Source organism: Pelodiscus sinensis, chromosome 11 (genome assembly GCF_049634645.1).
Source record: "Pelodiscus sinensis isolate JC-2024 chromosome 11, ASM4963464v1, whole genome shotgun sequence".
In the NCBI taxonomy this organism is placed as follows: Eukaryota; Metazoa; Chordata; order Testudines; family Trionychidae; genus Pelodiscus; species Pelodiscus sinensis.
In genome coordinates, this window is record NC_134721.1 from 36,669,319 (window position 1) to 36,693,503 (window position 24,185).

General features: G+C 54.6%; 2 protein-coding genes and 2 long non-coding RNA genes across 6 annotated transcripts; 2 read left to right on the plus strand and 2 right to left on the minus strand.

Annotated features, from left to right (window-relative positions):
- The first annotated feature begins 1,640 nt into the window (after nucleotides 1-1,640).
- LOC112544977 (uncharacterized) lies at nucleotides 1,641-4,262 on the plus strand. The gene is made up of 3 exons (XR_012906610.1): nucleotides 1,641-1,733; nucleotides 2,152-2,412; nucleotides 3,781-4,262. It is a non-coding gene; the product is annotated as an uncharacterized LOC112544977 (long non-coding RNA).
- Nucleotides 4,263-9,463: 5,201 nt separating this feature from the next.
- On the plus strand, nucleotides 9,464-12,998 carry LOC142831020 (proton-coupled zinc antiporter SLC30A1-like). The gene is made up of 2 exons (XM_075939751.1): nucleotides 9,464-10,186; nucleotides 11,911-12,998. The coding sequence occupies exons 1-2, from the start codon at nucleotides 9,637-9,639 to the stop codon at nucleotides 12,621-12,623; spliced, it is 1,263 nt and encodes a 420-aa protein (XP_075795866.1). The 5' UTR covers nucleotides 9,464-9,636; the 3' UTR covers nucleotides 12,624-12,998.
- A 78-nt stretch (nucleotides 12,999-13,076) lies between these two features.
- Nucleotides 13,077-16,119, minus strand: LOC112544976 (uncharacterized). Of its 3 annotated transcripts, XR_003088369.2 has the most exons (7): nucleotides 16,075-16,119; nucleotides 15,828-15,879; nucleotides 14,904-14,928; nucleotides 14,474-14,527; nucleotides 14,102-14,179; nucleotides 13,483-13,574; nucleotides 13,077-13,211 (listed from the first exon to the last, which is right to left on the minus strand). It is a non-coding gene; the product is annotated as an uncharacterized LOC112544976 (long non-coding RNA). The 3 variants fall into 3 exon arrangements; XR_003088368.2 differs by lacking the exon at nucleotides 16,075-16,119 and having other exon boundaries at nucleotides 15,828-16,066; XR_003088370.2 differs by lacking the exons at nucleotides 14,474-14,527; nucleotides 16,075-16,119 and having other exon boundaries at nucleotides 15,828-16,066.
- A 4,775-nt stretch (nucleotides 16,120-20,894) lies between these two features.
- Nucleotides 20,895-23,397, minus strand: LRRN4CL (LRRN4 C-terminal like). Its single transcript, XM_006118224.3, has 2 exons — nucleotides 23,208-23,397; nucleotides 20,895-22,685 (listed from the first exon to the last, which is right to left on the minus strand). The coding sequence occupies exons 1-2, from the start codon at nucleotides 23,395-23,397 to the stop codon at nucleotides 21,823-21,825; spliced, it is 1,053 nt and encodes a 350-aa protein (XP_006118286.2). The 3' UTR covers nucleotides 20,895-21,822.
- Nucleotides 23,398-24,185: the final 788 nt, after the last annotated feature.

The following is a 24,185-nucleotide window of genomic DNA, read 5'->3' on the forward strand; positions in this document are numbered from 1 at the left end:
CCTGTCCCTTCTGGGACAGCCTAGAGCCACTTCAGATATAGTGAAGTGGTCCCCCATATAAAACTTCAGAATTATGACAACTAAATGAGGAGATGCATAAATCCCAAATATTGAACTGCACAGTATTACACTGACAATTCAGAATTCTGCTTCCTTGATAAATTAAATTCTCCCAAAAGTGTTTTCCCTTTTTCCATATTTCCTGTGAAACCTTCTCATCTCTGTGATCAGTCACCATTATATTATCTGCTACACAGAGGTCTAGGCAGTCTCTGGAGAATGTCCATGATCAGGCCTTTATGTGGCTGCTAACATCTGTTTTTGTGTTTTGTATGAATTTAAGGCACCATACACACCTAAACAAATATGAAAAGCAGTCAGGTTGTGTTTTGCTTTCTCTTGCTAATCTCCATCAGCAGTTGTACATGTTATAAGATTCTACTAATTTGGCCTCTACTAAAAGGTCATTTTTGTGTGGAGATCAAAATGTTGATTTTGTCTCGGTGCTTTTTACTGTGATGGAAAAACACCAGCCAGCCATAGCCTGTCCATGCATTTTTTTTCTGACTTTTAATGATTTTCCTATTTTATTCAAGTTCCCTTTCTAGTTGATTTTTTGCTTCAACCTATTTTTTTTAAAATAGCACTTAAATTAAAAGTATTGATACATTACTTGTGTTCATTAAATCAAAAACATTTGTAATGTCAGACTCATTTAGGGCTTGTCTGCACAGTGAAGTTATTTTGGATTAAGGTAAAGTATGGATTCAAAGCATTAGAACTGTTCTGGAGCAGCTCCCTGGGTGGCTGCTTTGACTCTGGAATAGCAGTTCCAGTCAACCTCCACAATCCTGATGAGGCCAAATTTTTGTATCCTATTGAGTGCCAGGGCTATGTGATGCCGATGAGACTGTGCTACAGCCACAGTCTGCATCCCAACTCCAGGCCCTGTGGGATGCACATAGCCCAGGGCCCAGCAGGGAATAGACACTGGGCTAGGACCAGTGTTCCCTGTAAGCTGTGCGCTTGTGCAACCGCTCAAGAGAGATTCAGATGCCACCCAGCTGATTAGAAGAGTGCCCACAGCTAGGCTTTGTTTCTACCGGTGGTTCACATTTGTAAATGTCTTGAATAAACATTTATTCCTCCTGTAGATGGAAAAAATCCACACAGGGATGGAAAGGTTTAGAAGGAACATTGGCTAGGACTATAGTCCTAGCCATGACCTCTACAAACTCAGCTCCCCACTAGATTCCTCATGGTCTCCTAAATCCACCCCCCACCCCCAGCCGAGCGAGATGGACCTCCCCAGTCAGGGAAATGCAAGCAAAGGAGATATTTCAGGGGTCCCAGCTCTTGTTACTGCAAGAAAGATGTGGAGATGGCAGCTTGACTTTACACAGGGAGATGTGAACTAAGGGAACCAATCTGACCTCAACCCTGGGGTTGAGATCTTAGGTGATGGATGGAATCTCTTCGTTCCTTTCTTGCACTATGGGGCAGGCAGAAGAAGAGATGAGTTTGCTTTGAGGGCACATGTGGCATGAGATGGGGCAATAAAAGACAACTCCCTAAGCCAGCATGACACCGCTCAGATTGGAACATCCCAGCTGAGGGCACAAATGTTTCCTCGGTGATGCCTTGCATCCGGAACCTGCGCACATGGGCAGAACTTTGACATTCCTGGGTCCAGTGCCAGTAGAGGGTGAGAAGCACCCAGGCTAGTCAGGATGGTGAGAGGCAGTGGATGGGAGAAGTCTGTTATGTGGATATCAAATGGTTGTCCGACCTTGCCCCACCCCAGAGGCAGCTGCATCTTCCCACTGGATGAGGGATCTGGATGATAGCCTCTGTGCCCCTCCCTAGAACAGGCTGCAGCTTAGTTCTGGACAAGGGATCCCTGTATAAACAGCCTCCACACCTCACCCAGTGCCAGCCTCATCTCAATGCTGCATGAGGAATTGTTGTGTAAACAGCTGCTGTGTCCCACCCCAGAGCCAACTGCATCTGAGTAGCAGGAGAAGCAGTCTCTGTATATACAGAGCCACAGTGCCTGTTAGGATCTCACTAGAGAAATGTCAGATACTGTCATATTGAGAACAGCAGCTACTTTCACCATCCCCCATCTGTCTGTCTATCCTCCCCTTGCAGCAACCCCCAGAAGCAGGATCGCACCCAGGCCTCATACCTCATGGGGCAGGCCAAGCCTTGGTCTACCCAGCATGGCCAGCTCACAGCATCCTCCCAGCCCCTTGGGCACCCGGGAGCATTGTGGCACAGGAGCACAACTACTGCAGCTGGACAGACACTGAGGGCAGCATGCAAAGAGTCCCCAGCTCACAGAGAGTGGGGCTGGCTTCGGTCAGAAGACGCCAGCAAATGCATCAGGGCTCAAAGCACAGAGCTAGTCAGGTGAGTTGGGAGGGCAGCAGTGCTGGTGCAGGTGTATGTGTATAACAAATTGGGGTCTGAGATCTGGGAAACTGGCTCAGAGCCACAGCCCAGGCTGGTCAGTGATCCTTAGAGATCCTACAAGTATGAACAAAGCATCTTATCTAACCCTACCAGGGAATCCTCTGTATAAACAGCCCCTGAACACCAGCTGAGAGGGACCTGCATCTCAGCATTGAGTATCCCAGTAGAGCAGGGGTCTCCAACCTTTTTAAGCACGAGATCACTTTTTAAATTTAAGTTCAATCCAAGATCTACCTAACACCCAAATACCCTTGTCCCGCCTCCTTCGTGCCCCTTCTCCAAGGCCCCGCCCCTACTCACTCCATCCTCCATCCCTCCCCCATCCTCCCTCATTTTCACCAGGCAGGGGCAGTGTGCCAGGGGGGCGGCTCTAGTCTTGGATTAATGGATGTGGAGTGTGAGAGGGGCTCTGAGCTGAGCTTGGGGCAGACAGTTGGGGTGCCGGAGGGGGTTCTAGGTGCAGGCTTTGGGAGGACGTTTAGATGCAGGAGTATGAGGGGCTTGGGTTGCAAGAGGGGGTTCATGCAAGGGGGGAAGGGTTTCAGGATGTGGGCTCTGACTGGGCCCTGCTTACCTCAGGTGGCTCCTGGGTGGCAGTTCAGTGGGACTAAGGCAGGCTCACCCCTGCCCTGACCCTGCATCACTCCCAAAAGCAGCCAGCAAACTCCATCCCAAGTCCTGTTGTGCCCCCCGCCCTGCTCTGTGGAGATAGGATACAGGGTGGGAGAGGGGGCATCTTGACATCAGTGCCTCTTCTCTTCCTCCACTGCCCAGCAAGCAGGAGGCTCCTGGAGGGGCGGGGGGAGGCAGCTCCAAGGCAAAGGGCAGGAGATGTGCAGCAGTGGGGTGAGGAGCTGTCTGGCTACAGGAGCACTTGACAGCCTCCTGGCCAAACCAGTCAGGATCACCAAAATCTATCAGTAAATCCCGATCTACTGGTTGATGACCACTGCTGTAGAGAGAGCCCTTGTGCCCCACCCCAGAGGTGAGGTGCCAGGTGAGGGATCAACATACAAACATTCCCTGCCTCTCACCAGAGGCATCTCCATCTCAGTGCTCTCCATGATTCCTTCCTGGTGTTAGTGAATTGCTGGTTAGAAAGTGCTGGGATGCTCAGCTAAAGGGAGGCCTCTAGAGGGAGCAGCATGGGCATTATTATACAGCTGGCTTATGTGAAGTGGAGAGGTCCACACTCCTAGCCTGTAGGACTTGAGGAAGGCAGCGACAGGGGGTTGCTGTCAGGGCGGGATGTGTAGCTCTTAGTCCTGGTTTGGCCCTTCACTCTAGCTCTGGCCTTTTTCACAGGGACCCTGGGCCTCTGTGCCCCCTGGAAACACAGCAGCCAGAGTCTTCTGCAGTCCCCAGCCCGCCAGGGTGAAGAGGAGAGCAAAGGCTCAGGCTGTCCAGCCACTCCAGATCCACGGTCTGTCCCTAGGCGAGTACCAGCAGCTGTTTCGCTCACTGGTAGAGCAAGAGTTGAATCCAGCAGAGCCCCCAAGCCAGGGGCTAGAGCGGGGCCGCAGGATCAAAGAGCAGCTGTTCTATGCTGTGGGCTGCCCCCGCTACCGGCAACTGGAGAGGCCTGATGGCCGTGTCCAAGTAGTGGAGTATGTGCCCAGTGCTGGGCACAGGCAGGTCCCACCCCACTATGACATTGACACTGGGGATGAGGGGCCACCTGGCACTGAAGAGGCCCCAGGCCCAGCTGAGCCTTCGCCGTAAAAGGCCAATCCTGCTGGGCCCAGCCACATCCAGGCAAACCTCTGTCAATTACACTGTGAACCTGGCATTATGTGATCTATGTCCTGTCTGTTGTGCAGGGACCCAGGGGGAGCTGGGTTTGGGCCAAGCAAGGTCATTGTTCCCAGCCCTGGGTTTCTCGGTTGACCCTATGATGCCTCCCCCATGCTTTATAAGTTTGGCGTATGAATATAAATATGCATAACTCATAGCTGCTTTGAACAAAATACCTCATGTAACCTATCCATTTTAATGTTGCAATCTGCTGGATCTGTATATTCTATTTTGAAGCATGTATCATCCTCGTATGTGATGTTAGAAATATGAAGGTGCCTATCCCCCTCCAAGCCTTAACAACTTGATGCTCAACTTAACAACTTGTAAACAGCCTTGTTTGTCCTGTAAATCCAAAGGTGATTGAACTAGTAAGACATGGGACCATAGCATCTGGTACTGGATTCCATTTTGACCGGAGTATTTTTTCATGGAAGGGGGAACATAGAACAAAAGATTCCTGCCCTGGGGAAAAGACTTTTTAAGCAAGGGGAAAGCTATCAACCTTTTGTCTTTGGCTGGTCTGTAAAAGGATACAAAGAGCTGTGGGCTCAGGCCAGGGTAAAAGAGTCTCTGACCTGAAGATTGTACCTAGAACAGCTCATTGGAGTAAGAAGACAATGGGTTGATAGCTTCCCCTTGCTTACACAATCTTTTCCCTGGGGCGGGAATCTTTTGTTCTACATTGCTGCTTCCCTGAAAAAATACTTGGGTCAAAATGGAATCCAGTACCAGATGGTATGGTCTCATGTCTTACTTTTTGTCCAGTTATCTTTGGACTTACAGGACAAACAAGGCTGTTTATAAGTTGTTAAGTTGATCATCAAGTTGTTAAGGCTTTGGTGGGAAACGGGGGGTGGGGGGAAGGCACCAGTAATGGCTCTCATTAGCACATTTAAAACTAAAATAGTCTCATACTTCATATTTCTAATGTCACATACAAGAATGATATACAGATCCAGCAGATTGTTTAAAACAGCCTTGGGCTACACATATTTATATTAATAAGACAAACTTCATAAAACATGGGGTGGGGCAACCATCACAGACTCCATAGGGTTCCACAGCCCAGCAGCCCTCAACCACAGAATTGATGGCCCCAGCCTAGCCTTCCTGATCACTCATACACACCTCTGGGGGCTGGGGGCACTCTGGGCTTCTAGTTTAACCCCTTGAGAGACAACACAGCAGGAAGGCTGGGAACTCAGTTAGCAAAGACAGCTCTGAACCACAATCACTTTACTCTTCAAAGGTGCTAGTGATTAATGGATCTCTGGGAAGTACCTAAATCCTGCTGTATCTCCCGTCTTGTGTGTCCAAGGCCTCTGCTGGTATTTCAGGATGTTCCGCTTCCCCTTCCTTCCTCTCCTGCTTCCATATGGGAATGTCTGCCTCCCATTCCAGGCAGCATCTTACTCACTTCCTGGTGGATCTCCAGTATCCACCCCTCCCTCCATCCAGGCACCTGGATGAGGTCCAGGTGGATAGCCCATGACCCTAAAGTCATTTGATTGGGACAGCTACAAATTATCAGTCCTGGTGGATTTTCTGTGCTGGGCCGTTTGGCAAACTGCCAAGCCACTGGGCTGGGCAGGAGGTGGGTTGCTGGAGGCATTTGAATGGGTTCACCATCAGGGTTATGTCATACAAAATGGGTTGCACAGTTTTCTGTGGCTTCTATTCATGGGCTGCGGGTAAGGCAAGCCCCAGCCCCATGCCTTCCGCCTGAGACCCGCCTTGGCAGCCAAGCCCCGCCCACTCACAGCCCGATCCTTCCTGGCCACCTGAAGATTTGGGGCTGCTGTGCTGCAGCCTGGCCCTAACCCTCCCCTGTGGCCAGAGAGCTGGGATATTGTGCCACTGCCCCATCCTTCTCTGGTGGCTGGGGAGCTGGCCTGCTGCACCATGGCCCCTTCTAGAGTCCTAGAGCCACCCCTTACCTTGCTATGGGGTCCATGGAAGCTGTCAGCCCCCGGTGCTGGTTAAAAAGCTGACCTTGGTTTACAGGAGAAAAGAGGATCGGTGTTGGGTCCTGTGCTTTTTAACTTCTTAATCAATAACATGGAAGACACATAAAATCACTGACAAACTTTGCAGATGACACAAAAATTGGGGGATTGGTTATTGATAATGAGGACCGGTTACTGATTCAGAACAAATCTGGATCTCTTGATAAACTGAAAAGAAGGTATGTTTTAACACAACTAAATGTAAAGGTACACAGCTATGAATAAAAAAGGTGTAGGCAATACAGGATGGTGGACTCTGTTGTGGGAAACAGCAATCTAAAAAAGACTTGGAGATTGCGGTGAATAATCAGATGAACATGACTCCACAATGCAATTCTGAGGCCAAAAAGGCTAATTCAATCCTGGAATGCATAAACGGGAATCTCAGCAAGGAATGCAGAAGATATTGGATTTCTGTATTTGGCCTGGTTAGACTGCTGCTGGAATCCTGTGTCCCAACTGGTGCCCACAATTCAAGAATGATACTGGTAGGTTAGAGAGGGGTCATACATGAGCAAGGCGCATGATTAAAGAATCAGAAAACATGTGGCAGACTCAGTGAGCTCAATCTACTTAGTTTAATACAAAGAAGGTTAAAGGGTGACTTGATCCTAGTCTCTAAGGGTATGTCTACACTACAACGTTAATTCGAACTAACTTAGTTCGAATTAGTTAATTCGAACTAAGCTAATTCGAACTAACGCATCTAGAACTAAAAACTAGTTCGAATTAGCGTTTTGCTAATTCGAACTAGCATGTCCACATTAAGTGGACCCTGAACCGGGCTTAAGGATGGCCGGAAGCAATGCCGGCAGGGCATCAGAGGAGGACTTAGAGCGTGGAGATGCTGTCTCAGGCTAGCCGAGGGCTGCGCTTAAAGGGACCCGACCCCCACCCCGGACAGACAGTTCTCAGGGTGCCCCGCTTGCAAACCAGTCCTGGCTTGGAGTGCCCGGAGTGCCCACACTGGGCACATCACAGCACTCGGCCATCAGACCGGCTGCACTTGCCGCAGGCTGCCATCTGGGGAGAGGGGGCAATTGGGGGGCTGCAGGAGAGCTTCCACCCCCAGAAGCCCGCAGAGCCAGCTCAGTCCTCCCCATCGGGGGCTCGTGCCCCATTCCTCCCTCACCTCCTTCCACTTACCCTTCCCTAGCCCCTTTTCTTGATGTACAAAATAAAGGACAATTGTGTTCAAAAATGGAATCTGTCTTTATTGAACAAAACTGGGGGAGACTGGGAAAGGGAGGTGGGAGAGGGGAAGAGAGAGGGTGGGAGAGGGGAGGGCAACTACAATGATCAGGGGTTGGGAACAGGTCCCATATGAAGAGAGGCTAAAGAGACTGGGACTTTTCAGCTTAGAAAAGAGGAGACGGAGGGGGGACAGGATAGAGGTCTCTAAAAGCAGGAGTTGGGTGGAGAGGGTGCATACAGAAAAGTTCTTCATTAGTTCCCATAAAGAAGGACTAGAGGACACCAAAGGAAAGGAATGGGTAGCAGGCTTCAAACTAGTAACAGAAAGTTGTTCTTCACAAAGCAAAGAGTCAACCTGTGGAACTCCTTGCTGCAGGAGGCTGTGAAGGCTACAACTAGAACAGAGTTTAAAGGGATGTGAGATCAAGTCATGGAGGTTGGGTCCATGGAGTGCTATTAGCCAGGGGGTAGGAGTGGTGTCCCTGCCCAAGGTTTGTGGAAGGCTGGAGAGGGATGGCACGAGACAAATGGCTTGGTCACTGTCTTCGGTCCATCCCCTCCAAGGTCCCTAGGGTTGGCCGCTGTCGGCAGACAGGCTACTGGGCTAGATGGACCTTTGGTCTGACCCAGGACGGCCATTGTAAGCTCAGGGCTCAGGGTCGGGGGTCTCAGTGGACCCCCTTGATTTTCATGCACACCTGCTCCTGGGTGGCCAGGCTGGCAGCTCTCCTGCCCTAGCCAGCCACTTTCCTGTGCCTAGTGCGGAGATCGTGGACGAGGTCCACGATGTCCGCACTAGCCCAGGCGGGTGCCCGCCTCTTGCGATCCCGGGCAAGCTCCCGGGAGCCGCCAGCCTGGTCCCGAGAAGAGGGGGAGGGCTGGGGGGCATCGGGTGGCTGGCTCGATCCGTGCCAGGTGCAGGGTCTGCTGGCTGGGTGCTGGCAGGCTTGCACCTGGCACGGGCACCGTAGCCAGCCCGTGCCCCTTTAAGGGGTCCGGGGCCGGGAGGGCGGCAATAGAGTTTCCCTGGTGTTGGCCAGAGTGGCCACCAGGGAAACCTGGGGAGGGCTAGCCTCCCACTAGTTCGAATTAAGGGGCTACACACCCCTTAATTCGAACTAGCTAGTTCGAACTAGGCTTAATCCTCGTAAAATGAGGATTTCCTAGTTCGAACTAAGCGCTCCGCTAGTTTGAATTAAGTTCGAACTAGCGGAGCGCTAGTGTAGCGCCTATGAAAGTTAGTTCGAACTAACGTCCGTTAGTTCGAACTAACTCTGTAGTGTAGACATACCCTAAGTAACTCCATGGGGAACAAATATTTAATAGTGGGCTCTTTGATCAACAGGAGAAAGGTCTAATACGATCCAATGACTGGAAACTGAAGCACAACACATTCAGACTGAAAATTTGGGGTACATTTTTGACAGTGAGGGTAATTAACCATTGGAACAGGTTAACCATTGGAACAGTGGTGGAGTCTCCTTAACTGATCATTTTTAATTTTAGATGGCATATTTTTCTAACATGCCTCCTCCAGTTCCATCAGGAATTAATGCAATGAAGACCTGTGGCCTGAATTATACGGTGAGCCAGACTAAATGACCAGTGATTCCTTCTGGTCTTGGAATCTGAATCTATGAAGCCTCTGCTGGGACCAGGATTCCCAGTTTTCCCCAGTACAGACTGTTTGGGTGGAGCTGGGAATCCCAGTTTCCCCAGAACAGAGGCCCTTGGGGTTCCCATGTCTGAACTGCCTGATACAGAAAGGGGGCACCTGCCCATTAGTCTACCCCAGACTGCAGACAGAAGAGGGTACATCTTCTTGCTCTGAGTCAGGGGCTGTGAGATTGAGAGCAGCCTGTGTGCTGTGCTTGCCAGCGGGCGGCAAACTGGGCAAGCAGCCATGGGGGAAGGAGCAGGCACTGCCCCTTTAAGGGACCCCCAGGGACCATGGGACTTTGTGCACTGGCCAGCCACTCCGAGTGCAAACTCCTGGCGACAAGTACAGAGCAGCAGGGGCAGGCACAGGATCCCAGAGCCCAGATAGGGAGGAGGCTGCTGGGGCAGAGGCGATTGCTTGGGGAGTAGGCTGGGGTAGGGACAGGAGCACAGAGCCTAGAGAGGAACAGGAGTCCACATTGAGGCAGGAGATCCTGGGGCAGGGATGGGGCTGCCCAGAGTGCAGATGGGGCTGAGGCATCAGGGCTGTTTAGCAGGACCAGGGCTGCAGGGGCATCAGGGCTGGCTAACTGCCCAGCTCTGTCTTGCCCTCGGCCTGTTCCTGGCAGAGGTGGTGAGCAGCCAGGTCACAGGCTCTCTGCTGGCTCTCTCCTGCTCCCTCCAGACACTGGGGCTGGTGCTGGCACTGGGGTTAGCTCTGCTGGATAGCCAGCTGGCCTGCAGAGCACACTGCAATTCCAGGAACACCTTTGGATGGGTGAGGGCCCGAGTGGCAGGGACCCTGGTGTGCAGCGTGTTCCTGACAGCACTATGCCTGGCCCTGCTGCTCAGGGCACTGCAGCGGGCAGGGCATCCCCAAGTGACAGAGCGGCCCCTGACACTGGTGGGAGTGGGAACTGCAGGGCTCTTCGTCCATCTGGCTGGGCTGAGGCTGGATGGGCAGCACTGTCTGGTCGGGGAGAGTCACCGCAACAGCAATGTCAGCACCAGCAGAGGGAGTTCAGCCACAGACACCTCTGCCCAGGAGACACAAGGTGAGTCCTGCTGAGGGGGAGTGGTACGAAGCCAGCCTGTCTCTCAGCTAGAGGGAGGGCGGAGGTGGGGGTGGTATTCCTAGCAGAATGTTAGGAATCATTAAAAAAGGGATAGAGAACAAGACAGAGAATATCTTATTGTCTCTGTATTAATCTATGGTACCCCCACATCTTGAATATTGTGTGGAGATGTGGTCGCCTCATCTCAAAAAAGATACATTGGCACGGGAAAAAGTTCAGAAAAAGGCAACAATTAAGGGTTTGGAATGGCTGCCATATGAAGAGAGATTAAAGAGACTGGGACTTTTCAGCTTAGAAAAGAGGAGACTAAGAGGGGGATATGATAGAAGGCTATAAAATCATGACTAGTGTAGAGAACGAAAACAAGGAAAAGTTATTTACTTGTTCCCATAACATAAGAACTAGGGGTCACAAATTAAATTAATAGGTAGCAGGTTTAAAACAAGCAAATGGAAGTTTTTCTTCATGTAACACACAGTCAACTCATGGAACTCCTTGCCAGAGGATGTTGTAAAGGCGGGACTTTAACAGGGTTCAAAAAAGAGTTAGATAATTTAATGGAGGATATGTCCATCAATGGCTATAAGCCAGGATGGGTAGGAATGATGTCCCTAGCCTCTGATTGTCAGAAGCTGGGAATAAGGGAGAGGTGGTGGATCACTTGGGGTATGTCTAGACTACATGCCTCTGCCAACAGGCATGTAAACTAGGCTACCCGACATAGTCAATGAAGCGGGGATTTAAATATCCCCGGCATCATTAAAATAAAAATGGCCGCCGCGCTGTACCGGCTCAGCTGATCGTTGTCACAGTCAAGACGCAGATCGGTTGACAGGGGAAGCCTTTGTCGACCACTCCTGTAAGAGGCTTACGGGAGCGGACGACAAAGGCTTCCCCTGTTGACCGATCCGCGTCTTGACTCGTGCGCTGTGCCAACGATCAGCTGAGCCAGTGAAGCGCGGTGGCCATTTTTATTGTAATGAAGCCGGGGATATTTAAATTCCCGCTTCATTGACTATGTCGGGTAGCCTAGTTTACATGCCTCTGTCGGTAGAGGCATGTAGTCTAGACATACCCTTGGGAACTACCTGTTCTGTTTATTTCCCCTGGGGCACCTGCCATGAGCCACTGTTAGAAGACAGGATACTGGGCTAGCTAGACCTTTGGTCTGACCCAGTATGGCTGTTCTTATGTCCTGGTATGACGCCAGGTCAGGCCAGCTGTGTGTGTGGAGCAGGGTGGTTGAGGGAGGATGTGGGAGGGAGGGTTACTAGGCCATTCCTTCAGCTGTGGGTGGGAGAGTTTGCTTGTGTAACCGATGAATCCCTTAGGCTACATCTACACTAAGCAGGTTTTAAGTAGCCCTGTTGCTAAGAGTTGGTACATGTGAATGCTGTTGTAGGACTTTTGCAGACAAATACGTTGAGCCCCCACAAGGTGCTTTTGCTTTGTCAGCAGGAGAGCCAACAAAGCAGCATTACACTGGGATTTGCTGCCCCAAAATTTTTCTCATTTGGCCAGGGGCTGAGGGGTGGGGGAGGAGTTAAGCACCAATGAATGACAAAAAGTTTGTGGATCGATTGCAAGTGTAGACAAAGTCTCTTTGCTCCTTGCCCCATACTGATCCCTGCCCTTTGCCCCTCAGCTGTAGCGTGGGATGCTGCTCCTACACTCCTTTCACACTTCTTCCTTCCCCCACACAGACCTGCTGGGAAACAGGCAGCCCTGGCTAAAGGATGGGTGCTTGCCAGCAGAGGAGTCTGGTGCCCGGCTGGCCCTCTGCCTTCGCTTCGTGTCTACCTCCTTGGGCCCTGCTGCTGTGCTGCTCTATTCGCTTGCCTTCCACCTGCTGTGGCCCCCATTCACAGAGCATGTGACTTGTCTGCCCCCCTGCACTGGGATGCTGTGCCAGCCCCTGGGCAGCTCTGCAACATCCATGGCAGAGCTGGGGCCCTGCTGGCTTCTGTACCTGGACCCTGGGCTTTGTGTGGCTGTGGTACTAGCCTTGATCCTTTTGGCTGCCCCATCCCTGCGGGACTCAGCCCTGGTGCTTCTGCAGGCCATGCCTGACCATCTGGATCTGTGGCAACTTGAGTCGCATCTCAGGGGCACAGAAGGGGTGGCAGCCCTGCGTGAGCTCCATGTCTGGCAGCTGGACAGTGCCCACAACCTGGTGGCCACAGCCCATGTCTGGTGCTTGGATGCCACCTCCTATGGGGCCGTGGTCCGGAGGATCCAGCAGGTGTTCTGGGAGCATGGAATCCACACAGCCACCGTGCAGCCTGAATTTGGTGCACTTCAGGGATCCTGCTGCCTGGCTGCAGGTAGGGGGGGTGGTGAGGCCCCCAGGAAGAGACACCCATCACTGCCCTCCCTCCTCCCCACGGTGATTCTCGAGTACGAGACCACAGTGTGAGCCATGGGAGCCGCCTCAGAACCAGCATTGTGAGGAGTGAGAGGGGGAATGGCAGCGACTCCACATGAACAGCCTCTGCTCCCCCCATGCCTCAGGCAGATTGGGGAGTTGAGAGCTGCTGCTCTTTGCCTGCCCCAGGCAGTGCCTCTGCCCCTGTGCGATTCCTGGTGGAGGAGCCAGCGCCGTGGAGAGAGGGGAGCAGTGCGGTGCTGGCAGCCCTAATGACAGAAAATGAAGAGAGGAGCAGAAAGTGACTTCCCAGGCTCAGCTGCACAATGGGGCTTTGGAAACTGCTGCGCTTTGGACAGAGCTGCCCCTGGACTCCACACTCAGGAAGGTCACGGCCCAGGATGGGGCTCCCCTCCGGACAGGACATGCCACAGGACGAGGCTGATGTGGGGCTGCTCCTTTTAGATGGCTGCAGTCCCTGTAAATAAATAGCATGGAGCTGCCTGCCAGGATGTTGCTCTTTATTGCTTGGCAACAGCCCCAGGGATTGGAGCACCGGGAGGGAGGTCAGGGACTAGCCTGGGCTGTGACTCCCTTTTGGCTGATCCCGTCATGTGCTGCCCTGGAAAGCATAGCACCCTGTGTGGAGAGAGGGGAGATGGGGCAGTGTCAGCTCCTGGCGTGTGTTCTGTGACCTCACATAGGCTGGAGCCTGTCTCCCAACCTCCCCAAGAGCCCTGACCCCACAGGGGCTGGGGTGTGTCACCCTTCCAGCAACATCACACAGCCTGGAGTGGGTTCTGCATATCCCCCACCCTCCCACAGAGCCCCACCCCACATGGGATGGCATGTTACCTCCTGTCCCTTGGGGCTCCTAATCTATCCAACCCCTCACCCAGGGGTCTCTTACCCAATCCCTGCTTGCTACTGTTTCAGGACCTGGCTGATGCCTTCACAGATGCGCTGCACTTTGGCATTACTGTCCACGTAGCCATCGCCATTCTGTGGGAGCAGGGGACGGGTCAGTCTGTGTTGCCCATGATGCCCCTGCTCTCCTGCCTTCCTGCCTTCCTGCCCAGTCCCCCCGACACTGAAGATGTGTCCCCCTACTCTGGCTCCGAAAACAGGGATGTGCCTCCAGCAAGATGCTCCTGCCCAGCCCCCCAAAGCAGATGTGCCTCCCAGAAGAGTGCCCCTGCGCAGTCCCCCTCTGAGCTGAGGATGTGCCCCCAGCACAGTGCCCCCAGAACTGGGGATGTGCCCCCAACACAGTACCCCTCAGCTCCCCCAGAGCAAGGGATGTGCCCATAGCATAGTACCCCTGCCCAGCAGTGTTCCCTGTAAGCTGAGCAGTTGGGCGGCCACCCAAGAGAGATTCAAGTGTGGCTGTATTGGTGGTGCATATCCACTCATGCTTTAGTGCACATAGCAACATTTATTCTGCACATGGATGGAAACAATTAGAGGGAACATTGCTGCCCAGCCCCCAGCTGGCAGGTGCCCACACACAGCGCCCACCGGGTACTCACGATCTTGGAGTGCAGGACCCGGCCGCTGTCCGGAAGAAGAATCTCGAAGGCCCCAGAACTGGGAGCCATTTCCCCTGTCTGGGAGAGAGCAAGTATGTGGTGACCAAACTGCAGGGTGCTGAGCCCTATGGAGAACTGTCCCAGAGTGGGGGGTGAAATCATGAGGGGCCAAGGGGCATGTGATCCCCACACTAATTGGAGGATGCCCTTGGGGGCTCAGGTGAGCAGTGTGGGGCTTGCTGCTCTAATCCTTCCCAGAGCTCCCAACCCTGATTTTCTGTCCCTCCTATGCCCGCTGCTCCCCTCCTGCACCTGGTTCCCTGCCCTCCTGCACCTGGTCCCTCAACCCATGCCTGATCCAGGGTGACTCACAATCTCCAGCTGCTTTGGGAAGCGTTTCTCTAGGAACTCCTGCAGCTGCAGGAACTAGGGGGAGTAGAAGGAGAGATGGGGGAGGGTCAGTGAGGTGTGGAAGGCCCTGCCTCTGTTCCCCTTTCCCCAGCCCAGGGAGCCTGTTAGGCCCACAAATCCCCTCTGCCCTCTGGCATCACCCAGGGTATCCAACTCCTCAGAGGGGGAGACGCTACCAGCCGTGCAGTCCAACACCTTCTGCAGGAGGGACCCTGGGGGCAGATTGCTAGGGAAAAGAGCCTGGGGAGCCCCCACAGATGAAGACATGAAGGCCCAATGAAAGCCAGGGGCACATGGAGCACTGGAAGGGTGCACAGGGGAAATGGAGGGACTACAGGCTGAGTCTCTCACTGGGGGGGGGGGAGAGGGGGAGGATATACACTGTACTCACCCGGCTTCTGTATCCTCAACTGCCACTACAAGGCAAATGGCGCATCAGTGTGAAGCGACACCATGCTGAGAGGGAACCCCTATGGGCAGGGGGGCTGGGGTTTGGGCAGAGGCCCAGTGGCAGGGGGAGTCAGAATTGAGGAGATGGGAAGGGAAGCTGAGGCAAGGACCCAGTGCCTAAGGTGGACTGTGCCCTTAGGGGGGCAGTGCTGGATGCTAATTGGAGGTACCAGGGGGCAATGCCAGGTAAGAGGTGCCCATGAGGACTCAGAAGTGTATGGGGTGTGCTCATGGGTTCTGGCTGAGGGGTTCCCATGGAAGGTGGTGCTCGGTAATGGGTGCCCCTAAGGGTGGTGATGTATGGAGCATGACCATGGAAATTGTTCTGGGTGAGGGTGCCCATGGGAATGAAGCTGTATGGAGTGTGCCCTGGGGGGGTAAGGCATGCCGATGGGAGCAATGCTGCATGAGGGGTGACCCTGGAGGGAGTGCTGGGTGAGCGGGGCGAGGGGGACAGTGTTCCCTGCAAGCATTCGGCAGCCACTCAGGAGAGATTCGAATGCTGATTAGCAGAGCACTCACAGCTAGGTTTGTGTTTCTACTGGTGGTGCACATTCACAGATGCCTCAGTGCACATAAAAATTATTCCACACATGGATGGAAAAGAATAGAGGGAACACTATTATGTGTGTTGTGCTGGGTGAGGAGTGCCAATGGGGGTGGTGTAGGGATGCCCTGGGGGCATTGCTGAGCTAGGGGTGTCTATGGGGTGATGCCAAGAGAGGGGTGCCCATGGGGGTGATGCCGGGTGAGGGGTGCACATGGAGTGATGCTGGGTGAGAGGTACCCGTGAGGATGCTGGGTGAGAGTGCCTATGGGGCAGTGCTGAGTAGGAGATATGGGTGGGGGTAACGCTGCCACTCACCAGAAGATGATCCGCACTTGGAGGCGCGGGGCAGCCATGATGATGCTGGAGGCTGCAGGAGAAGGGGGGTTAACAGCTCGGAACCAGCCCGGACTAGGGCGGCCCACTCACCCTGCCACGGGGGAAAGGCAACTTCAAGGGCAGCTTCCCCCTCTGGGAGTCGACTTCTCCCCCAGCATCCCAGCAGCTTGGGCCAGGGTTTGGGGCCACGGGAATGGAGGGGTGTCTCTCAGGTTAAAGCCCTTACCTGCCCGTATGGATTGGTCTGGGCAATGGGGGAGTCCTAGTTGCTAGGCAACTTCCTGAAAATTCTGTATGGAGGTTATGCCCATGGACCCTGCCCTTCTTACAATCTGGCCCTCTACTCCTGCCCCCCACCAGATTGTGCCCCTCCACCCAGTATCCCTCCCCACAACCTCCCCCCTCATGCTTTCTCTTCCCTTTCTGCTCCCCCTTTGCCAGCTATTTCCCCTGGATCTTTCTTCCACTGTCCTGTCCAGCCCCTGCTCATTTTCCCTGGCTTCAGCCATCTGTGTGTGTTTAACCCCCTACTCTTGCAGAAAATCTTGTGGGGATCCTGAGTGACCCCATGTGTGGGGGTGGGAGAGACAGCAAGAGCTGTCAGAGTCTGCCCTGCGGACACCTGGCAATAGCATGTGGGCCAAACTGCCAAGGCCCCTGGGTCTGGGCTGAGTCAGGGCACTGTATCTAAGTGGACTCCCTGGTGCAGGACCCAGGACTGAGCCCTTCCTAGGATGAGGGAGACCCCACAGTCTGGCTGCCTTACACCTTAGAGCCAGCACCCCAGCCTGGACACATCTCAGAGTCCCCTAGGACACAGGTGCTCTGGATATGTCCCCCCAGAGGTCCCTGGGCTGCACGTGCTCCAGGGACCAGGTTCTTGACAATGTGGCTGCTCAAATTTTTTATTTGAGTGGCTGACCAAAGCCCTGGGTCCCGGGGTGGGTTCTAGCTGGGAGGAGCCTGGACAATAGAGTCTGGGCCCTTTGGTACAATCCTGTGTATTTCTGTGGAATGCACAAAGTCCTGTTCCCCTGAATACAGGCAGTTCCAAACAACAGGAGGCCGGGTCCTTGCTTACTGCCCCAGACGCAGCCCTTCAAAGTGCTCTAAGCTTGCTCCAGGCTTGTGCTGCCAATGCCAGTTGCTTGTTCAGTCTGTGTTTGGTTTTGGCTTTGTCCTGCTTCCCTCTTACCCAAATACCTTGCATAGCCCTTCGCCCACATAAGCCAAGTTCTTAGGCGAGCTGGCGTACTCCTTGGCTCAGGTGGGGCTGCCTAGCAGTCTCGTACAGTAATCTTCAGTGAGGCATGGCAATCACAACAGTGGAAGGAGATTTGGCCCAGCCTGCAACCAAACAGGGGCTTGGCCGAGGCATTTCTGAACTACAGGCACATTACTCTTAACCAAGCCACCTAGAGATCCACAAATCAATAGACACCACAGAGCCCTGACGTCAGCTTCCCTCCTCCGGCAGATCTCCTAGGAGGTCTAGGAGTGCCCTCCATCTTCAAGCCATACCACCCTGCCTCCTGTTAGCCAGGCAGCCACGAGAAGATGGAATGACCTCACTTAGGGAAGCCCCCACCTCTTTTAAAATAATCTTGGGCCCTGTTTTACCCATGTGCTTTCTGTGAGATGGTCAGTCCAAAGTAACAGCCCTCTAGGTAGCAAAGCCACTGTCCTAACTGGGGAAAGCCATCTGTCTTGTAGGCCCTTTGCCATCAAGCAATTAAGATGCATGCCACTAGGTGCCCAGCCCCACTATATAGTGGCCATACCAATCCACTACGGTAATTGTAACATAACTTTCACAGACCCAGGTGGAGGTCACACAGACATTCCTTCCAATCTGTCACACAGTGGATCATGAATTTACACCTAGGGATGGGAGCCAGGTCTCCTGCATTGTATCTCCAGCTCCAGGAGTGGAGTGAGATCTAGTGAGGTAGATCAGAGCAGGCTGGGAGCCTTGGATTCAAGGGTTCTTTTCACAGCTGTGCCCTTGACTGCATGGTTGTGTCTGTCTTTCACAACTGTAACATCCTCTGAGCTTTCCAGGCAGAGAGAGAGAAAGAGTCTATCTGTCTGTCCTCTTGCCACTCCCATGGCCACTACTCTAGTGTGTATGACAGACTGGGGGTCCCTGAGTGGCTGAAGTTTATTGTCTGGGGCCTCAGGCTGGGTAGCCCCTTCCTCCAGGCTTCAAGACCAAGTGACAGGGGTTCTCATCTCAGCATGGGACAGCTACTCAGGGCAGAGAAACTGATCTGTATTGTGGGGCTCAAGGTGGATGGTTGCTCTGTATGCTTGAAGCACCATTCACAGGGCAGGTCCATCATGAGAACAGGCAGGGGCTGATGCCTCCCCCTCCTTCGCCATCACAGCTTTTCCTGTCCCATCCCCTGCTTTGCTTCAGCTGGACCCTTTCTTTTCCTTCCCTTCCCATGGCCCCTTCTGACACTGCTCCCCCACCCCCAACTACCTCATGGCTCGGTTAAACTGCCCCCTTCCATGCCTGCTGGGACAGAGTCGAGGCCTTGGCCCTGGGCCCAGGCTAGTGTGGGGAGGTATGTAGGTCAGACAGGAAACTCTCCAAGCAGGGAATGAAAGAGGCTTTGTTCCCCCCACCCCTTCCAGCCCCAGTCACTGGTGCCACCCTTAACTCTCTGTACACTGGGCTCCCACTGCAGCCAGCATTGCAGGGCACCAAGGGACACTCATAGAAGACGGGCTGGGGCAAATGCACAGGCATGAGGCAGAGAGGGTTACAACAAGGTGTGGCTTATTGTCCGTGTGGAGGGGGCAGGTGGGATTGTTACAGTGAACATATAAGTCTGTGTCAGTGCCTGACAGTGAGTGGGGGTAAGGTGTGTAGGTAACATGGTGTGTGTGTGTTTTTCAGTGAGCATGTGGACCTGTGCACAATAGGTCAGTATGTGGTACAGTGAGTGTGGTGTTACAGGAAGTGTGTGTGGCATATGTGTCTTGGTGAGTGTGTTTTTGGTATGTGTGTTATGTGGCGTGTGTATGGTGGAGTATTTGTGTATACAGGCAGTCCCCGGGTTACGTACAAGATAGGGACTGTAGGTTTGTTCTTAAGTTGAATCTGTATGTAAGTCGGAACTGGCGTCCAGATTCAGACACTGCTGAAACTGACCGCCAGTTCTGACTTACATACAGAATCAACTTAAGAACCCCAGGCGTCCCCAAGTCAGCTGCTGCTGAAACTGATCAGCAGCTGATTCCAGGAAGCCCGGGGCAGAGCAACTCTGCCTGGGGCTTCCTGTAGTCAGCGCTGGTCAGTTTCAGCAGAAGCTGACTTGGGGACGCCTGGGGCAGAGCAGCTGGGGTGCTGCTGGGTTGCTCCAGTAGCGCCGCTCCTCGGTGCCAGAGCAAAGCCTCAGAGGCGCGGGGAACCGCCGCTGCTGCCGCTTCAGTCTGGGTGCCTGTGGTCTGCTGGGGACGGTCCCTAGCAGACCACAGGCACCCAGACTGAAGCGGCAGCAGTGGCGGTTCCCTGCGCTTCTGAGGCTTTGCTCTGGCAAAGCCTCAGAAGCGCGGGAACCCGCCCGGTGCCCCTGGTCTGCTGGAGACGGTCTCCAGCAGACCAGGGGCACCGGAGCAGCTTACGAACGGGGCTTTCTCGCCCCGACCTCCGGGGCGAGAAAACCCCGTTCATAAGTGTGGATCCGACATAAGTCAGATCCGCGTAAGTCGGGGACTGCCTGTAGTGGGCATATGTTGGTGTGTGTGTTACAATAAGGATGTGTAAATGAGCAGGCATGCCTTACAGCGGGGGGGTTCCAGTGAATGCCCATGACTGTGAATGTGAATGTGTTCCAGTGAGCGTTACAAAGTGTGTGTCAGTGTGTGTGGGGTGCTACAGTGAGCATATGTTGAGTGTTTGTGTTACAGTGAGTGTGTTGCAGTGTGCGCATGTGTGTTTACCTATGGGCTTCACAACTTTCCACGCAGGAGATTGTCCCAAAACACAAAGCTCTTTGTAGCGAGGTGCTGCCTGGGCAATCACTCTGCCCGACTGAGCAAAGCTGAAGTGCACCATAGGTTCCGGAGGCCCCAGCAGTGAGATGCAGACACACACTAGTACCTGGCCCTTCATCCAGGTCCGAATGCAGAGGGGCAGGCCCTGGGCTCACGCCCCAGCCTGGGCAGGCAAGTGCCAGGCTCAGTGGCTGCAGATGAGTGTCAGGGCGATGCTGGGAAACTCTGCCAGTGCAATGGCTGCTAATGCGTGACACATGAGTGACTCAGGGCTGGGTTCTGCTGGGCTCTGTGCTCACCATTGAGATCCTGCAGCCAGCGTGGTGAGCACGCACAGCCTGGCCAGGCAGCAAGAGTGACACAGCACAACCTGGCCAGGCAGCAAGAGTGACACAGCATGTGTGTGAGCGACACTGTGTCTGTCCACAAGGGGCTGGGAGGGGAAGTGGCTGGGCTTTGGCCCCCTTAGCACATCCTGTGTGTACATATCCACGTCTGTGGCATTCCCAGTGCCTGTGTGTCATTCTGAATATCTGCTTGGCTCTCTGCGTGGCTGTGTGTGTCATGCTGGATGGGCATGTGTTACTCCTTGTGCTTGAACGTGCAAGAAAAGGGAAGTGGCTGCACTTTGGCCAGTTATTACAGCGCATCCCATACCAACAGCTTCCTGTGCCACGGAGTGGTGAGGTCTCCCTAGATTACACAACATGCAGCATGAACTGCTGCCTCATCACAATACAGGAGTAACCCCTTTCCCAACTGCCCCATCTCAGTGACAATCCAATCCCGGGGTCCCTCGCACTTCAGCCCCACTGGGCCCAGCGCACACTAGACAGGGGGATCTCCTACCCAGCCTAACCTATTAGCACCAGGCTGCCAAGCCCCAAATGCCAACAGTATCAAGTCCATGCATTCAGGCCTGCTGCCTGGCACAGTAAGGCTGAGCTCTGCCCCAGCACCTCACTCCTGCCTGTGCCTGGGACCTGAGAGCCATCTCCCAAACACACCAGCTGGGCTAGGCTGCCCCTCACATACCTAGGCACCATGGCTTCCCCAGCAGTCAGGGCACGGGGCAGGGCTATTTCACAGGAACACCAAGAGCAAGGAAGACAGGCACTGCAGGAAGCTACAGCTTGTTATGCTCACTGCCTTCTGGGCTGGGGCCATCTCATGAACATCTGGGATAGATCATGTTTTCCAGGCCATGGTTCAAGGGCCTTTATGACGCTGCTGGGTGCGGCTATAAGCAGAAAACCCAGCAGAGCAGACAGGCTGTCCAAGGGGGGGGGACCCCAATGGAGGGGCACCACACTGATTCACTGCACCATGCAACCGAGACGAGCTGAAGGAGACAAGGGACAAATCTGCAGCCAGGACATTGCTTCTGGGCTTTATTCATCTCTAATTCCTTAACACTAACAAGTTCACAACCGGCCACAATGGCTCCTCCCAGGGCAGGGTTCTCCCCACTGTACCAGCCTGGCTATGTGGGGAAGGTGGTCCCAGGGTGCAGCCGGCATGCCTCCAGACATGCCACAGCAACTGGGTGACTCCCCCCACAACAAGCATGGGAAGCCCCAGGCAATCCCTCTTCCCGCTGGAGCCAGCACAGGCAGATGGTGCGGGATGGAGGGTGCCCACCTGTGGGACCATTACTCAAATAACTCATACTGGCTGTCAAGGACCTTTGCTTATGGGTCCCTGTGGGGCCTCCTCACAGCCCTTGATGCTTCATTATATAAATAAATAAATAAAATAAATAAATGTTGAGGGGGGCATCAGGACTTGAGCAGCTTCACCCCATATGGAGTGGAGAAGGACTCTGTGCCCTGGCTGGGTCAGGGACTGCCTCCCGCTAACTCCACATCTCTGCCAGCCCTGCTCCCCACTGCACAGCACAGTCCATGGGGGCTGGCTCTGATCCAGGCCAGAAGTATATGAGTTTGGGAGCTGGAGGGCTCAGGAGTCCCTACAGCTGCTCCTCACCCCCATATGAGCCATTGGCCACCCCAGCTGGCCCCACCTCCCCATTCAGGATATTGTCCCGGGAGCCATGGAACTGCCGTCTCCTCACACGCAGGGCAAAGTGCCAGATCAGCGCGGCCACCACCACCAGGCACAACATGGCTGCCAGTCCTGCAGCCACATATGCGTAGGGCTGCTGAGAAGCCAAGGTGCGGATAGTGCGGCATGGTCCATGGGCCTGACTCCCACTGTCAGTGGGACTGGCACCCGCCTGGTTGGCTGCTATGATGCACACCAGGTAGGAGGTGCTGGGGCACAGTCCTCCAAGCGCTGCCATCCGGAAGGTGCTGTTGAAGATGGGACCAGCAATGGGGGGCTCTCCATCGGCCTGGTACATCACTCGGTACTCCCGCACTGTGGAAGAAGGAGCACACCAATGCAGGCTGGCCCCAGACTCGGTGATGTGCACTGTCCTCAGCTGGGGTGGCTCTGGGGGCACACCTGGGCCAGTCACCCCAGGGCACAGGCAGCCCGTCTCCCTGCTCAACTCTGCACAGGCTGGCTGTAGGTGGCGGCAGCGATGGTAGTCACAAGGCTGATCGGGTGGGGACTGAGAGCCAGGCATCTTGGGGGTATCTTGGGTGAAGTCCTCATAGCTGTAATAGTCTGTCTCCAAGTCATCCTGGGAGGTGGGGAAGACAAGAGGGCTGCTTGCCTGGGCATGGAGCCAGGGCCAGTGGCTCTGGCCCTTTGGAGGAAGAGGCAGGGAGCCTCCCATACTCGTTGGAGCTGCCCCTGGGCACAGGATCAGGAGGCAAGTGGCAGTGAGGACTGGAGCTGAGAGTCCCAAGAGGATGGTCATGGTTCCTGGAAGAGAGAGGATGGAGTGGGTGTCTGAGGAGAGAAGGGCTGGGCAAGGTCTGATTCCCCCAGCAGAGAACTGTGCCCCACTCCTGCCTCCTTACAAGATCCCAGGGGAGCAATATGGGCCCTGGGATATATGGGCCTTGGGAGCCAGGGCAAGATCCCTTCCCCTATTTCCCACAAGAGGAAACTGAGGCACAGACTGGCAGGAACTCTCACAAGCTGCCAGTCAGTGGCTGAGCTGGGGACAGAACCAAGGGGGCCCTGACTCCCAACCCCTCCCTTCCTGGAGCTGGGGACAGAACCCAGGAGTCTTGGCTCCAGGAGTCCGTGTGTCCCTACTGGGGCCTGGAACCACAAACACAGGGCTCCATGCCACCCACAGGCCCTGCCCTAAGGGAAGGGGGGACTGGCTGCACCAGCCCAGCGACCCTCACAAGGAGACACGCCTGGAGCTGTAGGGACCAGTGGCCTCCAGGCAGGTGTCCCTGGGCTCCGGAGACGGGGGCTCCCTGCCTCACTCACCTGGTGCCTGCTGAGGGAAGAGTCCGGTCTCAGGACACGGGGCGGCGGGGCCGATAGGACTCCCCACTAGAAATCGGGGTTCTCGTCTCCGGGGCGCGGCGCTGCTCGGTTCGGCTATAGAGTCTCGTCTCTGCTTCGCTCCGGCAGCTGCAGCAAGTTTTATGCCGTCGGGGAGCGGAGCTGAGCTCATCCCCCGCCCCCAGCCAGCTGGGGCTGCCAGGGGCGGGGCGGCCCGGGGGCTCCGTAGGGGGGGCGGAAAGGGGGGGCTGCAGGTGGCTACAAAGAAAATAAAACTCTGCCTTATAAGGATATTTCGGTCCCTCCCGCCTGATCCCGGAGGCCGCCGAGATGGGGCAGGACAGGGATCTCGGCCCTCCCGCCTCAGCCCTCAGGCACAATCAGGGACGGTCCGTCCGGATAGACAGTGGGAAGCCGCCCCCCACAGGTCTCTGTTCCAGCCAGACTCTTCCTGTTCGTGGAAACCAGACAGAGCGCAGGGACCGGGCTGGGGCATGAGGGGAGCCAGGCCCCCGGGCTCTGGTTTTGGCCCCGGGAGGAGAGTGGGGGCTAGTGGTTAGAGCAGACAGAATGTTGCCCTGGGTGCTGTCCCCAGCCAGTATTGGGAGAGGAGAGTGGTCTATGGAGCGGGAGGGGGTAAAGAAGTGGAAGGGGGCAGGGTGATGGGACACGGGGTTCTATTCTCTGCCACTGACTTACTCTGCGACCTTAACTCTGGGGTTGAGATTGGCCCTCTTTACAACGGGGACAAAGATCTGCACAAGCTCCATTCATCCTTCTTTCTAAAGCAGCCGCCAGTCAGTGCCTATGACAAGGGGCTGGTGGAGACAGTCACTCCTCACAGGCAGTGCCAATCCCACCAGCATCCATGAGCTCAGGGAAGGGCAGGAAGTGACAGTCTTGTCCCTGGATCTCAGCCCCAACTATACTGTGCACAGCAGCGGTGGTGGGAGCCAGATG

What these genes read in the sequence shown, in the direction of transcription:
- LOC142831020 (XM_075939751.1), top strand. Translation starts at nt 9,637, where the DNA reads ATGGGGCTGCCCAGAGTGCAGATGGGGCTGAGGCATCAGGGCTGTTTA. An exon ending in CTCTGCCCAGGAGACACAAG is followed by an intron (nt 10,187 to 11,910) that starts GTGAGTCCTGCT and finishes TCCCCCACACAG; the next exon opens with ACCTGCTGGGAAACAGGCAG.
- LRRN4CL (XM_006118224.3), bottom strand. Translation starts at nt 23,397, where the DNA reads ATGAGCTCAGCTCCGCTCCCCGACGGCATAAAACTTGCTGCAGCTGCC. An exon ending in CTTCCCTCAGCAGGCACCAG is followed by an intron (nt 22,686 to 23,207) that starts GTGAGTGAGGCA and finishes TCTCTCTTCCAG; the next exon opens with GAACCATGACCATCCTCTTG.